The sequence below is a fragment of the Lipotes vexillifer genome, unplaced genomic scaffold, assembly GCF_000442215.2.
Source record: "Lipotes vexillifer unplaced genomic scaffold, Lipotes_vexillifer_v1.1 scaffold454, whole genome shotgun sequence".
Classification (NCBI taxonomy): domain Eukaryota; kingdom Metazoa; phylum Chordata; class Mammalia; order Artiodactyla; family Lipotidae; genus Lipotes; species Lipotes vexillifer.
In genome coordinates, this window is record NW_006779481.1 from 462,473 (window position 1) to 480,215 (window position 17,743).

The window sequence follows — 17,743 nt, forward strand, 5'->3', positions numbered from 1 at the left end:
AAACTTGCGATATATGTATCAGTGCTTTGAGAGTTTTTAAGTTTCATGAATACATAACTCGAACTTCCAAGAAGAATTTCATCTCAGGGTTTAGTACTAGGAAAAATCGTGTTTCTCCCTGAGGAAAAAAAAAGTGTTCCTCTTCACTGTTGCTGTGTTGGAAGCTCTAATCCCAATCTGTGTGCTGCTCTAGCAATGATGCAGGACCTCATCATGAACTTCTGTGTCCTAATTTTATACTTGCATTCATCTTGTTAGCCAAATCTTACTGACCCTTCATCCTAATTTCTTTATGTATTGAAAGTCTGTATCTTGGTATCCTCAAATACCATTAGGAAAGATATGGGAATATGGGCGTAAAGAAAATATAGCATCATTCTTTACTATATTGCAAAACAAGAGTTCTACACTTCCTCATGTACGTTTTATTCTGAGAAGAATATGAGGGTCTTTTCTTATACTGTTTTTGGCCACAAGTTGTGCAGTGGCTGTCAGGAAGCCAGGGCCCTAGGAGGCCAGCTCTGCAGGAAGCTCTGAAAGGCCCTGGACAAGTCCTAGAACCACTCCTGCCTTAGCAGTTGGAAGGAATTCTTCTCACTTGTCCCCTGCAGCCCTGTGGTTTTTGATTTAAAGACAGACTGTCTACATGGAGTGTGAATGTTTGTCTTTCATTCTTTTATCAAGCAATTGTCATACCTGATTTTCTGTGACTGGACGGATGCCTGATGGATGCCTTAGTCTTCCTCTGGGGCACTTTTCACCAGTTAATTCTCACTAGGCGTTTTATGAAAGCACTAAATATCACTGCAGCAATGCAGACACTGCCTCGAGGAGGAATGAAACAATGTGACACTACCTCTTTGTGCAATAATACACTTTTATTTTCCTTTTACCTTTGCAGTCATCTTTGAGTAATTGTTGTTGTAAACAATAGAATGGAATGAAATTACATTAAATTGTATGCAAATGGCTCTAGAACACCTTAACAATTATGACAAGGCAATTATAAATAACTTTTTTGTCCTTAGTAATATATATTTGCTTTTTAAAGTACATTAAAGAGCTGCCATATCTAGGGTTAGCTAGGAAAGAGCAAATGCTACCATCTGGGAGCCACCTCCCTGAAAGTTCAGACTCCAATTTTGAAAATCCTAAGGTTTACTATTCCATAATGTATAGTCAAGTCAAGCAGAGGGCTATTTGGGTTGAAAGTATTTATTCTTGAAACTTAACAGCGTTTTTACCTTTTAGTCAGTGCACAAACCCCTTTCTATTATTTTTCACTCCATCTGGGTATTCTGCAGAATTTCAAGTAAAACACGGATTCTGGTATTTTCAAGTTTATCACCTTTGGAACGACAGATCCTATCAATCACTTCAGGAGACGTCAAATCAGAGGTGGGTACATAAAATCAGAGGTGGGTACATAATTAGCAATCTAATAGAATGGCAACGTTTTATAGAGCATCCTAAACGTCCCAGTGAAGCAAAACTTACATATGCCACTTTATGTAGAGGACATTTTAGATCTGAGACTATATTCCAGAGTAAAGCAGCCTCAGGCACATTCTTAATGTGAAAGTTTTTTTTGTTTTTTGCAAGGCACCTCCCTCTCCCAAGAGACAATCAGCTTGTGGACTGGTTTTCAGGCAAACCAAAAGAGTAATAAGCATCCTAGTTCCTAATTCAGTCATTTCAAAAATCACAAGTTATAAATACTCCAAAGATAGACCTGAAACTTTTTGTTTAAATAACGAGAGTAACTGCAAGAAGCATATATAATCAAAAACGTTTTTTTTCTTTCTTATAGCTAAGGTGTGTAATGCATAAATATATGAAAAATAAAATTCACAGTCAGTTTTAAAACTAGAATTCAAGTTTGGCTAATAAATCTTGATTTTATATTAATTTCTAAATACAACAGAAGAGGCAGTATTGTCAGATGTACAATAAAGTATTGTAACAGAAAGGAAGGACAACAATGAGAGAAGAAATAGGCTTCTGATATAGAAAAAAATTCCTTTCGTTGCCAACAAATAGGACCACCTGAGTGTGTTTCAGATTCTTTTCACGTAAGGGAGATCCGAATTGACTGCTGAGGATATTAAATAGCTTTTGGAAAAATGAGCACAGTCGTGCAGCTGTGGTGTTTGCTTGTCCTCATACTGTGGGTTGCTAGAGAATAAAGCAGAACTCAGTGTTGTTAAGTTTAAAAAAATTCTTTTTTATCCCGCTATGTTGAAGCCGGCCTCTTCACAATCCTCTGATTTTGCTAGGGGGTGGGAGGAAGTGGCAGGGGAGGGAAAGGCTGGGGGGAGGGCACAGCGAGGGGGAGGCATGGCAGATCAGGGCGACATCAAGGGACAGACATCAGCTGACACTCAACTGAGCAAACCCAATCAGCTTCACTTCGTCGGGAATCTCCGACCCATCACAGCCAGAAGCCTGAAAAGGGAAAAAGAAACGCTCAGTGCTGGTTGGTGGCTACCGGTTTCTTACAGATTTGTTCGTGTGACAGCAGATCCAAGCACCGTCTTCATGGGGCCAGGTGTCCCATCTCTTCCAGGAGACATCCTAAGAATCACTTTCTTCAGTGACTACTGGGCGCTAACTAGCCCGAGAAATCTGGACCTCCAGTGCAGAAGGGATTTGTTACCCATGAAAACACCGCCACTGGAACCACCGATGAACCACAGGACTGCGTGGAAGGTACATACACAATCTCAACAACTAAGTAAAATGCTTTTAAATATGCTTTACTTTTAAAAGAATATTATGAAAGTGAGCAGAAGAGATCTAACAGGGTAATTTGGTTTTTATCCAAATCACTTCCTTTGGCAAACGGGCCAAAAAAAAAAAAAATGTCACCAAGTAGTGGAACAGCTCATGACAGACAGCTGTTGTTTAAAGATGTGTAATTTTTACACGGAAAGGTACCGTAACAAGTTTTTCCACAAACAATTTATAATAATCTAGGACATATTATTTACTACCAAGTTATAGAGTGCCAAATACTTTATCATTGCAAAATCCGAAGAAACTGCAAATAAGCCACTGCCCATCAACGCTTTCACTGGCCCCAGTTCACAGCTTATTCTCCTTTTTGACCTCCCTCTCCGACACACCGAGTACTCAGATCACCATTCTAAGTTGCCTCTTCACTCTGCAGTACACAAATCACAACGGGACATTATGTAAGTACTACGAGTGGGGTGAAGAAAGTCTGAATGCCTGGGAATGGGCAATTAATTGCCAAAGGGCCATACAAACCTTTTCTTGGCCTGATGCCTGCTAAATTAGTTTCCCAGGGTACGAAGCCCTTTCCAAAATCATCACGGTGAAGCTGCTTAGCATTGCTCCAAAAAAACGTACAGAAACCAGCCCTTTGCCAACCCCAGCATTTTCCTTTAAAATAAGCAGCTAATTAGAACATATAACTTATATTTTAAGGATAATTATTTTAAAATATTAACAGTGTGAGCAGTTATGCTTAATAAGGAAATCCATAGCCTAAAGAGGAGGAATATTAACAAACTTCGTGATGTCTCCAGTTTCACTTGACAGATAAGATATTCAGTAAAATACCACTTCCAATTTCCACTGTTTGCATTGCCAGGGGCAGAAAGGTCAGAAGCGCTTCTTTCCTTATGACTGTGAACAAAGCAGTCATACTGATACTGTAATGCTTACCATACCACCCCACCAATTTTCTCCTTCTACTACCTCTGTTTCTTGATCTCTCCTCCTTAAACCTTCCCTTCTCTCCTTGTCGCTATTGCTAACAACGTCATTTACTCAGCCCACTGATGCAGGCAGAGACAATCTGTGTAGACAACTGACAAACATGTGAGGTCAAGCTATTGCTGCTGCCGCTGACAAAGAGGTCAGACTAGTAAGTGTGAAGCACGTCAGTGCATTTGAAAGCTACATCAGAAATTTGTAAATGTGAATAGCAGGAGGTTAAAATGGCTAGAAATAAAAACATTAAAATCCTTCCAGTGAAGAGTAACAGAAGTGAGAATGTGTAGTCAGTCAAACCAGTGATTATGTGGGTACATGGCATAGGGGGCCCACGTCCCATCCTATGTTCTGTTTCCTGGCAAAGAGGCGCAGGCCAGGGGGTTTGGCTTTGCTTCAAGGCACTCCGCCCTCCCTCCTCCAACTATCTAGCTTGCGAGCTCTCTCCCAAGGCCAAGTCCTTGCCTCTTTGCGGCTTGCAAAATGCTCACGAGGGCAACATGCAAATGATACTAAAATCTAGAGAAAAGTGACCAGAAACCCTTAATGCAGCAGTTCTAAAACTTTATCAAACAGTTATGTCTCTGTGGGTTACATTTATTGTACTGACTTAGAGCTATTAAAAAAAATATTTTTATAAACAAACGGGACAGAGCCAAACTTACAAGCTTTTGCACAGCAAAGGAAACCATAAACAAAACGAAAAGACAGACAATCTACAGAATGGGAGAAAATATTTGCAACAAACAATGCCACTGACAAGTGCTTAATTTCCAAAATAATATACAAACAGCTCATACAACTCAACAACAAAGAAACAACCCAATCCAAAAATGGGCAGAAGACCTAAGCTGACATTTCTCCAGAGAAGACATACAGATGGCCAACAGGCACACGAAAGGATGCTCAATCGCTAATTGTTAGATGCAAATCAAACCTACAATGAGGCACCACCTCACATTGTCAGAATGGCTATCGTTAAAAAGTCTAAAAATAACAGATGCTGGAGAGGGTGTGGAGAAGAGGGAACCCTCCTGCACTGTGGGTGGGAATGTAAGTTGGTGCAGCCAGTATGGAGGTTCCTCAGAAAACTAAAACTAGAGTTACCATATGATCTAGCAGTCTCACTCCTGGGCATATATCCAGACAAAACTAATCCAAAAAGATACGTGCACCCCTATGTTCATAGCACTATTCACAACAGCCAAGACATGGAAACAACCTAAATGTCCCATCAACGGAATGGATAAAGAAGACGTATACAATGAAATACTGACTCAGCCATAAAAAAGAATGACATAATGCCATTTGCAGCAACATGGATGGACCCAGAGATTATCATACTAAGTGAAGTAAATCAGACGGAGAAAGACAAATACCATGTGGTGTCATTTACGTGGAATCTAAAATATGACACAAATGAACCTATCTGCGAAAGAGAAACAAATCCATGGACGTGGAGAACAGACTTGTGGTTGCCAGGGGGGAGGGGGCTGGGGGAAGGATGGAGTGGGAGGCTGGGGTTAGTTATTATAGATATAAATGGAGAAACAACAAGGTCCTACCGTATAGTACAGGGAACTATTATATTTAGTATCCTATGATAAAACCATAATGGAAAAAGAATATTAAAAAAAAGAATGTATCACTTTGCTGTATAGCAGAAATTAACACAAAGTTGTAAATCAACTATATTTCAATAAAAAATATTTTTAGTAATGTTAAAGTACTAAATATATTTTAAAATATAAAACACGTTTATGTAGATTATATGGTACTGACCATCTTAGAAAACAGTTATTTCTAAAGTATGCATTTACTGATTCATTAAACATTATAGAAATAAACCCACTGTGTGCTAATAAATAAAATCTTCATGAAAAATAAATAAGCATAGTTTCCTAAAACAAAAATTTGAGAAGAGTGGCACTACTTTTTCCATTTTTGCAAATCTTTAATGTTTTGCTTAATAGAAGATGGCTGGATCCTTACACCTGCATCTGCATTCACTCTATTGCTCTGTTTTCCTTAAAGTGTATAAAGAAAATCCAGTCTTTCACAAATAGGTAGTTGGAAAAGGGAAGAGTATCTTAATAGCCTTTCCAGATAATTGTGGATATTATTTGTTACTATGCTGAAACTTGCCAAGTGGTATTTTATTTTTTCAGATTCAGGTTCCTTTTTACTCAGGAGCACGTCTTTTCATAATGCCAATGGTGAGCATTGTCAAGTACCATTCATTCATCAGGGGCTGAAAAATGATGATAGTCTATCAATCATTCCTTCCTTAGCTTCTACAAAAAGAAACTTCTCATCAACTATTTGGTTACCCTTAATGGCAGTGTCCATATATACTCCAGTTGCTGGGGCCTCCATGGGCTGCGAGCCGTGCAGACAGTCGCCATCATTGCGTCGTAGAGGTAGGACGGGGGAGAGAGGTTCGCTGCTGCTTCAAGGCCCGGGCCCAGCCAGCGGGTGGCCGTTGAGAGGACGCCGGGGGACACAGCCCTGAGCCTGTCCCTGGGCCCTTCAGCTCCCCTGCTGGCCCCGAGGCGGGAGGACCTGGAGGGCCCAGGAAAGAAGGCCCGATCTTCCTCTCAACTGCACCCTCTGCCGTGGGGACCACTGCGAGGCCGACTGCCAAGCGGTATTTTCTTAAAGGTTAGTTGCAATGTAGAATGTGCAACCATCACATTCAACTTTTCATAACTCTGTCATAGTAAACAGTGGTCTGTTTTACCTTTGAATGGATCTGTTACCTGTGTATGATGTTTTAGCACCACTGAGCTATGCAAACCTTCCAAATGTTGACATATTAAACAGTATCAACAAATCATATTTATTAATATTACCCATCACCAATCTCATCAGAAATGCCTTGAAGTACTGGGGGTCGGGCGGGGGGTGTTTCTGTCAAGCTTACCGTGGCAGATACAAGTTTTCTAAAATCCTGTTTTTGCTTGAAATCTGAAGTTTCTTATCGACAACAAATATTGTCAGTTGTTTTCCTTAAAGTGTCAGGCTTACTTGGTTCATCTTGAAAAACAAGTCTGCCAAATCCCTAGTCTGAATAGCCAATGTTTGTCAGCTGTTCTTCCAAGTAAAAGTGATATTCCATGAAAAAAAAATATGGCTAGTTCGGCTCACAACTCAAACAACTCACCAGTGCTTTCCCTGGAGAGAACCATCATACTCCAGTGCTGAAGAAATGCTTCCCATCTCATCACACAGAATACTAAAAAGATGTGTTCTCAAGTGGGGACTTGAGCCAGTTCCACTTATTTCTTAAAATTTTATTTATTTACTGAGTGATGGATACTGAGTGATGGAACGAGTGAAGATGATGCCTACTACTACGGTTTGATGTTCCTGCCCTGATTTGTGCCACCATCAGTAGCTTTAACCACAATGGCTTTTACACCAATGTCAACACAATGGAAGAGGCCAAGTAACACCTTAGTATTGTTATGAAAAGTTTTGACACTCAGGGTCCCTTAACATTTTCAAGGAATCCCAGAAGTTCAGTACCCTCACTTTGAGAACTCCGCTTCAAAGGAAAATGTATCCGTTATCAATCAGGACTGTAGCATGAGAGTGTAACACCACTGCTCTCACTCAAGTGTCCGTACTGATTCCTGAAAGCCCCCACTTCCCCATCCCTCCTGACACACCAGCAGGTGTGGTCCACATCCTGCAGAGGAGTTGAAGACGCGGTTGTCCAGCATCGATCATAAGGATTCCTCACCACCTGGAGAGTTTCTGACCTCCTCAGATGATTCAAAGAGTTTGAGAACCTCTGTTCTACCCTAGTGTGCCACAAAGTGTGAACCTCCCTTTCCTTTAGAACGGGGGTTCCCAAACTTCAGCATCAGAATCACGTGGAGAGCGTGTTAACACATGGATTCCTGTGCCCCATTCCCCCAACATTCTGATTCCTTAGGCCTGGGATGGGGCCCCAGAATTCACATTTTTATCAAGTTTCCAGGTGAAGCTGACACTGTCCATCTGGGGACCACACTTTGCAGAACCATTGTTTCACAATGAACAGGAGACAGCTGCTACATGGACCTTCCTGAACTGACAGTTTCAGCAGGGGGAGTAAGTTTAATACTCTCAGCTAGTTTTTATATCATTTCAGTCCTGGCTTTACCTGTACTTTGGGGAATGTTGCCTTAGTTGTGCAGCCTCGAGAAATAAGGCTCTTTAGTCATTAATTACCAATGCTTATAAAATTGCTGTCTGCTGCTCACCACCAGTAATTATTAGAGAAATGCAAATCAAAACTATAATACAATGAGGTACCACCTCACAGCAGTCAGAATGGCCATCATCAGAAAGTCTACAAATAACAAATGCTGGAGAGGGTGTGGAGAAAAGGGAACCCTCTTGCACTGCTGGTGGGAATGTAAGTTGGTAGAGACACTATGGAGAACAGTATGGAGCTCCTCAGAAAACTAAAAATAGAGCTACCATACGATCTAGCAACCCCAGTCCTGGGCACATATCTGGACAAAACTCTAATCCAAAAAGATACACGCATCCCTATGTTCACAGCAGCACTATTCACAATAGCCAAGACATGGAAACAACCTAAATATTCATTGACAGATGAATGGATAAAGAAGATGTGGTACATATATACAATGGAATACTACTCAGCCATAAAAAAGAATGATATAATGCCATTTGCAGCAACATGGATGCAACTAGAGATGATCATAATAAGTGAAGTCAGAAAGAGAAAGACAAATACCATATGATATCACTTACATGTGGAATCTAAAATATGACACAAATGAACCTACCTACAAAACAGACACAGAATCACGGACAAACAACAAGGTCCTACTCTAATAGCACAGGGAACTATATTCAATATCCTATGATAAACCATAATGGAAAAGAATATTTAAAAAGAATGTATATATACGTATAACTGAATCATTCTGCTGTACAGCAGACGTTAACACAACATTGGAAATCAGCAGTTTCTTTATTGAAGTATAGTTATCTGCAATATATGTGATTAAACTTCAGAAACTAAAATCTATACGGCTCATGTAAATGTGTACCAACTGGATGTTAATTACATGCCCAACTGACCCTTGAACAATGCAGGGGTTGGGGGTTCCAACCCTCCAAGCAGTCGAAAATCCAAATGTAACTTATATTTGGCCCTCCTTAAACATGGTTGCTCTGCACCTGCGAATTCAACTAATCACAGGTTGTTAGTACTGTTGTTAGGTGTTTACTGAAAAAAGTTCGTGTCTAACTGGATTTGTGCAGTTCAGACCCATGCTGTTCAAGGGTCAACTGTACTTACAATTTGTGTTCTTCAAGGACCAATTAAATATTTTATATTTTCACTAACACGATTTCAAAAATTCCACACTGAAAGCAGCCAAGACTTATCCTACTTTACAAAACCGCAAGGTAGCAAATTAAAAACTAACTTAAAAAAATTTATGAAGACTTGCCTTGAGGCTTACAACGATAAAACCATACTGATATGTCAAACTCAAAGCACATACTACTTGAGCTGAAATGCCGCCTATGCCTGAACCACTTTGTTGAAAGTGGTAAGAAGGTTTACTGATCTCCCGGCTCCCAGCCACGTCAACAACGGAAATCATACTTTACTTGTTATCTTACCTGTCAAAGGAAGCTAAAGATCTCACTGGGTGGAGAAAAAAATGTACTTCTTTAAATAACCAATATCCTTGCCCCTCAGGCTATTGTCCTTCTTATATAAGCAGACATATAAGCTAAAAGACACCTTTTCAAGCCTGAGGCCTTTTCAAGCCTTTTCAAGCCTGCATTGCGGTGGGAGCTGGGAGAGGAAAGAGATTAGAGAAGGAGTCATCTCCTTCTGGAATGCTACCCAGCCTCGGCTAAACACTGGAATACACCAGGGGCGCCTTTCAAGTTCCCAGAGCCCAGGTTGCACGAAGAACAATTAAATTAGGCTATGTGGAACAGGACGCAGGCATCCGTAATTTTTAAAAGTGTCTCCACCACTCCTTGAGTGAAACCATTGTGCAGCCAGGTGAAGAACCACCATACTAACAACTACTCTTTAGATAATTTTCAGGCCCCTTACATTCTCCTTTAGAAAGCAAAGAAAGCGCTGAGATTAAATTGATAAACAGCTGAGAGATGAAAGGGCTATATAAGCAGTAGCCGCTTAGGAGGAAAAATGCTTCCGAAACAACTTTGATCTTTTAGTCTTCAATAAAATAACCAAATTGGGATCTCTGTGGTTTTACCAGGATGTTAGTGTCCTACAGAAGATTAAGCCAAGGAGCCCTTCAAATGAGCTCTGTCAAATGGGTCTCAAACTGGCTGGCAACTGACAGCCACAAAGAAACCCTCTCAGGTTTCAACTAGGGATGGATGGAGAGTTAACTGACAGAAACAGGAGGTCACTCCTGAGTTTGGCTTTATTTAACATCTTTAACTATCTTTGGGGGAAAAGCCATCAATTTCCATTTACTGAGAATGCCACACATTACATTCTCAAGCTATAAGGGGAAAGAAAAACTTGCATAGCTTCTCCTGCAGGTCTCCTGCACCAGACAGGCCAACATTACTCACTCTGCTTAAGGTACAAAGGAAATCTGGTCTCAACCAGTGTAAGTGTGTCCAGTCATCCAAAAGGTGAATTCACAAACAGAAACCTGTAAAACCATAAGGCTGCAAGGTCCCGCCTGTAAGACTGAATAGTTGTTGAGCACTGGGCCGTGATGCTAGATCAGGGTTGAATTCCCAGCTTCTGCACTGCTTGATCCTGGGCAAGTTAACCTCACAGAGCCTCTGATTCCCAAAACATAAAATGGACCCAATGACATCACCATCTTGGAGGCTCGTGAGGACTAAATTAACTGAGCTGAAGTATGTAAAACACCTCATGCAATGCCCTGCGAACGGTGGATGCACATGAAATAGCAGTGATTCTTGTTATTTCTGCAGGCAAGGCCAAGGCATTTTGAGAGAAATTTTCCTAAATGAGGTTTGTGTTCTGATATGTTTTATTAATTATGATCAAGTCCCTACTACGTGCAGGGAATCCAACAGAAGTCCCTGCCTGCCTGGAGCCTCTGAACTTATTAGAGACACAAATAAGATTCTACACAATTTCAATATAATATAACCTTTCAGGGAGAGAATACAGGAGGAGCACCGAGGCCAAGATCAGATGCCAGAAAAAGCTTGCTGGAGAAGTGAAATTAAGGCAGAAAACTGGAATGTGTCTAGGTGTTGGTGACACAGAGAGCAGGCCTGGACAAGTTGGCAGAGAAGGGTATTTTAGGGAAGAGTACATACAAAGGGTCAGCTGATGAAAACAGGAGGAGAGAGGACTAGGGGAAGAAGTGAATGGGGGGATAAAGAAAGGTGGAGCAGGGACCTAAAAGGAAGTCTGATCGGGGAGGACTTCCTTCAGCCATGATCAGGGTTTGAGTTTCAGAAGGGGACAGTGGAGAGCCAGTTGAGTATTTGGGGCATTTTGGAATTAAGGAAGAATTACAAGGGCTAGAGCCCCAGTGTGGTAAACAGAGCTGGAGGCTGGCAAGTTGTAGGCAGGAAGCTCAGTTTGGGAAGATAAGAGGATCCCGCTAGGGGGCTGAGAATGAGGATGAGAAGAACAGACTCAAGAGAGGGAATCCAGGGAACTAGTTTCACAGGGACAGTATAGTTTATCTAGGGACAGTATAGTGGGTGTTTTTACAAAACCTTCAGTACTATGAAAGGCCTGGGGTTGCTACTCCTATTTTATAGGTAGGCGAGTTTAGAGACAATGGGAATAAGCCAGCGTAAAAGTTTTAATCTCTTATCTCTAGGTTTACATGTTCAAAATTGGGACAATGTTCAGGAGGTGGTATGTTGTAACTTCTTTTTTTGCAGTAGAAAAAAAATGAAGAAACATTACTACTGGCTTGAAATGCAGACACAGGGTGTCATCATTCTCATCCACATATCCTCATATAAGTGAAACATGTTTATGAAGATGCAGGTGAATTAGAAACATAATAGAGGTGACAGAGGAGTCCCAAGCTGGAAGATGAATTTTTCAATTTGTTAATTTCTCACTCTTTGTCCGACTAAAATGTTCTTTTGTTATCAAAACAAAATGAATTTCTTCAGCTAAATTCTTTCTGTGAAAATCTTTGTGTTTTTCTTTTATCACTCAGCCTGGCCCTCTGAATTCAGATGAGGAGCAAGACCCAGAAAGTTAATTAGCACCAGGTTAACATTTACTGTAAAGAATCATTTAGCGTTTTCGGGCCGAGCACACTTTCCATTAAATTTTCACGAGAAATAAAAAAGACAGACCATCAACGTATGTTGTGCAAAACAAAGTGTTGGTCATCTAGATCTTAAATTGCTTGCAGCATTCAAGACTGGCCCTTGATAAGAATAATTTGTAATTAAAAAAATGAGTCATTTAACATCCTGCTTGCAAAAACTTTCAGGAAAATCGTCACTTTTGACTACTTGGACTTCTCTCCATTTCTGGCCACGATCACAATCTCTTAGTTTCACAAGGACCTGAGAATGCTCAGTATCTGTATCTCTGTGGCTACCCTAGTTCTTAAATTTAAAATCTGCTAGTGCAGAAAAACTGCTGGAATATCTCCTCTCTACAAGAATCTGTTACTGTGATTTGAAATGTGGAGTTAAAATGTTATGTCATTGCTCACTAGCCTTCAGAGGGCTGTTCTACGATCGCTTCCAATTACTTAAACCATTTCTGCAACAATCGGCCTCAGTTTTTAAACGTTAGAACCACTTGGCTTTTGCTTCAGGAAAGCTGTATTAAGAGTGCTGCTTCAGACTCAGTTTAATTTTTGTTTTTATGGTCAAGTTGCCATACAAACTGGAAGCAAAAGGGTACAGACTTCAAGACTTCTCAAATGGCTACTCTTATTAAAGATGTGACGGTAAAAGAACAAGCTGTGCTCATGGAAGAGGAACTTCCCAGTCATGATCAGAAACTGTTCCCAAGCCATAAAAGAGAACAAAATAATGCCATTTGCAGCAACATGGATGGACCTAGAGATTGTCATACTGAGTGATGTAAGTCAGACAGAGAAAGACAAATATCATATGATACTGCTTATATGTGGAATCCAAAAATAAAAAAAGGGTACAAATGAACTTATTTACAAAACAGAGTCACAGATGTAGAAAACAAACTTATGGTTACCGGGGGGGAAAGCGGGGGAGGGATAAATTGCGAGATTGGGATTGACATATACACACTACTATATATAAAACAGATAACTAATAAGAACCTACTGTATAGCACAGAGAACTCTACACAATACTCTGTAATGACCTATACGGGGAAAGAATCTAAAAAAGAAGTAGATATATGTATATGTATAACTGATTCACTTTGCTGTATACCTGAAACTAACACAACACTGTAGATCAACTATATTCCAATTAAAAAACAAAACAAAACAAAAAACCCCAGAAAATCTTCCCAAATGTTGACCAGGTAAATGACGAATGCAAAAACGCTTGCCCACCCCCAAAACCAACAGCAGAATTAAGGAACAGGTTACTAAATGATATTATTATTCCTTGTTGGCACAGCACGGTGAAATATTTACCTTCGTTCCATAACTTTCCACTTACCAACTTAAATGTCAATGTTTTTAAAGCTTTGGGATCATCTACAATCTTCTGTAAATTAGCAGCCACTGTAAAATACAAACATGGAGAAAAAGCGTCCAAATTATTTCCAATAACTGGATTTTCACATCAATGATTCAGAAAATCTGACTAACGATGCAATGACCTGCAAAATCATCTCTTTCACAGACATTACAAAGTCCATACAAATGACCAAACTACTCTCATAAAGACGTTTTCTACCACAACCTACATCTTCAGCACATCTGAATTAATCACTATACACTGACCCCACGTTTTCTACAATAAAATGAAAAATTACTTTCTAGTGGAAAGTAGAAATGATAGTAGCCCCCCACTGTTTCCACCACCTGGTTTTTCTCACCACTCATTATTAAGAGATCTATTAGCCAGGAGAGGGCAGTACAAAACAGAGGAGGGGTATCGCAATGACCCATTTCTCTGGAAATAATAGGTCAGCATTTTGAACTCCTGTCCCTATAAATTCACTCAATTCTCTGCACCCATTTTTATCAAAGCAACAAAACACAGTGGATAACCTCTGCGACTCAGGCATGTGCTTTAGTGCTTTCAGAGCACGATGATCTGTCAAAGCAGTGAAGTAACACCTTGAGCAACACAGGAATTGGGCGAACAGGGTCAAGCACTAGAGGCTGTCCGTTTGGAGCTCAACAGTGCAGGTGTGTTTTTAGTATTGGCCAGATTCATCAGAGACCCCATCCTGCTCTCTGTGGTGCCATGACGTATTTGATGCTCTCATAGAGAAGTCAGCCTTTCTTGCTTTGGGTACTGTTTATGATCAGAATCCTCAACAGGTGATGCCAATGGAAATTTAACACCTTCCTCTTTCCACGACCAAACCTGAACGTCAGGTAAGTACCATTGGTCAAAGAAAGCGAAGTTACTACTGAAGAAATTAGGAGAGAGGTCCTCTTCATCATTTTTATTTTTCATGAGGAAAACCCCCTGCTGCTTCGGTAATTAGGCATCTGAAAAGTTATCTGAATATTTTAAGGAAAAAAAAAACAATTTAGGAGAAAATAGTAAACATATAAATATTTTGAGAGAAGTGTTTCAAGTAGAAAGTTTGTAAGTAGAAAGAAATCTGTGCAAATTTTATTTTTCTCTAAGGTTGACTGAAAACAACCTAGACACAAGAATTTCTCGGCAGATTAGTTTCATTTAATCCATCTGCTGTGGAGGGAAAAAAATTATATATTCAATATGGCCTGTTTCTCTTTTTTTTTAATTTTTAAAATTTATTTATTTTATTTTTGGCTGCGTTGGGTCTGTTTGCTGCATGGGCTTTTCTCTAGTTGCAGCGAGCGGGGGCTACTCTTCACTGCAGCGCGCGGGCTTCTCGTCGCGGTGTCTTCTCTTGTTGCAGGGCACGGGCTCTAGGCCCGTGGGCTTCAGTAGTTGTGGCACACGGGCTTAGTTCCTCTGCAACAATGTGGGATCTTCCCAGACCAGGGCTCAAACCCGTGTCCCCTGCATTGGCAGGCAGACTCTTAGCCACTGTGCCACCAGGGAAGCCCTGGCCTGTTTCTCTTCATAAACCACAATTACAAGCACCATTTTATCTTCATCTGTTGCCCTCTTAATACTTCCAATCTGAGTAACAAAGTTTCATTTTTGTTAACACCCATCTCCCCCACTCATCTTTTTCTCTCTCTCGTTTCTGCCCACGCAGCAAACTTACACACATCATGTACAGAACCTGGGCCACCAACCTCAATCTTCTTTTGGCCTCCTCCACAATTTCCTGAACTTACCTCAGATACTAAAATCATCTAGTAGTCTACACAAGAAACATTGGCTCATGGGCTGAAAAGCTCTGCTGTAAAATCCTGCCCACTAAAGCCAGTACTGATGGTGTCAGGGCATTCTGACTATATGCAAGTTGCAGCAACTGAGCAGAGTCACCCTTTTCTTAAAGCATAAAAGTGTTCTAATAGTTCCTTGGATTTGGGCTGATTTCACGAGTGGCCATAAAGTCTTCACGTGAATTTCAGTTCTTTCATTAGAGTCTCCCCGTAAATGTGGATGACTTACTGCCTTGTTCTGGGTCATCTATTTCCAGTCTGCTCTCTAATGTTCCACCCAAAGCAGAGCTGCGTCCGACACTAATTCACAACCCTCTCTCTGGTGGACACGCATCTGTGGTAGGGCCAATTTCCAAGGAACACGGCTACAAGCAAGTTGTAGCCTGGAGGGCAACAACGACCTTCTGGCATCTTAAACAATCATCCCAGAAACCACGTCCCCAACAGTGAACCCTACACCTCGGGGGACATTAGAAATTCAAATTCTGTCTTCGGCTCAAAGCAAAAATAGCAAAACTGGCCACTTACCTGGTTACTCATCCCAGGTGCTAGGCTTATTTTCAATTCCGTTGATTCTAATTTGTTATAAAGTGCTACAAAATACCTTCATTTAACTGACATCACATAAAATTCAGGGTGATGCTAATTTCTCTTCTAGTAAGCAATGCTCATTAAAAAAGATGGGTGTCACTTTCCTCCCTTCTCCTGACTGCACCCGGATTTCTAAAATAAAAACGCTCCTTACCTGGAATGTGAGCTGAGAAGGAAGGGCTGGGTAGGGCTGGCTGTTACTTTAGAGCTCCTCAAGTATATGCTGATAACTTAATGTTTCAAGATACCCGAGTTTCCAAAAATAAAATGGGGTTTCTGAACCCTGCTTACTCAGTGGCCATCAAGTCATTTCTGATCCCTCCTGGCTTTCTCAAATAAAACTCATTCCCCTTTATTCAACATAGTTTTGGAAGTTCTAGCCACAGCCATCAAAGAAGAAAAAGAAATAAAAGGAGCCCAAATTGGGAAAGAAGAAGTAAAGCTGTCACTGTTTGCAGATGACATGATACTATACATAGAGAATCCTAAAGATGCCACCAGAAAACTACTAGGAGCTAATCAATGAATTTGGTAAAGTAGCAGGATACAAAATTAATGCACAGAAATCTCTGGCATTCTTATACACTAATGATGAAAAATCTGAAAGTGAAATTAAGAAAACACCCCCGTTTACGACTGCAACAAAAAGAATAAAATATCTAGGAATAAACCTACCTAAGGAGACAAAAGACCTGTATGCATAAAATTATAAGACACTGATGAAAGAAATTAAAGATGATACAAATAGATGGAGAGGTATACCACATTCTTGGATTGGAAGAATCAACATTGTGAAAATGACTCTACTACCCAAAGCAATCTACAGATTCAGTGCAGTCCCTATCAAACTACCACTGGCATTTTTTTTACAGAACTAGAACAAAGAATTTCACAATTTGTATGGAAAAACAAAAGACCCCGAATAGCCAAAGCAATCTTGAGAACGAAGCACGGAGCTGGAGGAATCAGGCTCCCTGACTTCAGACTATACTACAAAGTTACAGTAATCAAGACAGTATGGTACTGGCACAAAAACAGAAATATAGATCAATGGAACAGGATAGAAAGCCCAGAGATAAACCCACGCACATATGGTCACCTTGTCTTTGATAAAGGAGGCAAGAATATACAGTGGAGAAAAGACAGCCTCTTCAGTAAGTGGTGCTGGGAAAAGTGGACTGCTCCATGTAAAAGAATGAAATTAGAATGCTCCCTAACACACCATACACAAAAATAAACTCAAAATGGATTAAAGACCTAAATGTAAGGCCAGAGACTATCAAACTCTTAGAGGAAAACATAGGCAGAACACTCTACGACATAAATCACAGCAAGATCCTTTTTGACCCACCTCCTAGAGAAATGGAAAAAAAAAAAAAAACAAAAATAAACAAATGGGACCTAATGAAACTTAAAAGCTTTTGCACAGCAAAGGAAACCATAAATAAGACCAAAAGACAACCCTCAGAATGGGAGAAAATATTTGCAAATGAAGCAACTGACAAAGGATTAATCTCCAAAATTTACAAGCAGCTCATTCAGCTCAATAACAAAAGAACAAACAACATAATCCAAAAATGCGCAGAAGACCTAAATAGACATTTCTCCAAAGAAGATATACAGATTGCCAACAAACACATGAAAGAATGCTCAACATCATTAATCATTAGAGAAATGCAAATCAAAACTACAATGAGATATCATCTCACACCGGTCAGAATGGTCATCATCAAAAAATCCAGAGACAATAAATGCTGGAGAGGGCGTGGAGAAAAGGGGACACTCTTGCATTGTTGGTGGGAATGTAAATTGATTCAGCCACTATGGAGAACAGTATGGAGGTTCCTTAAAAAACTACAAATAGAACTACCATATGACCCAGCAATCCCACTACTAGGCATATACCCTGAGAAAACCAGAATTCAGAA

At 40.3% G+C, this 17,743-nt stretch overlaps 1 protein-coding gene across 1 annotated transcript in view; it reads right to left on the reverse strand.

Annotated features, from left to right (window-relative positions):
- Positions 1–856: 856 nt before the first annotated feature.
- STK39 (serine/threonine kinase 39) overlaps positions 857–17,743 on the reverse strand; it is a 316,768-nt gene continuing 299,881 nt past the window's right edge. Inside the window, exons 18-19 of the mRNA XM_007452630.1 lie at positions 13,381–13,445; positions 857–2,445 (exon numbers count right to left, since the gene is read on the reverse strand). Of these exons, the coding sequence (XP_007452692.1) occupies positions 2,371–2,445; positions 13,381–13,445 (140 nt within the window). The 3' untranslated portion in view covers positions 857–2,370. The remainder of the gene's footprint in view (positions 2,446–13,380; positions 13,446–17,743) is intronic.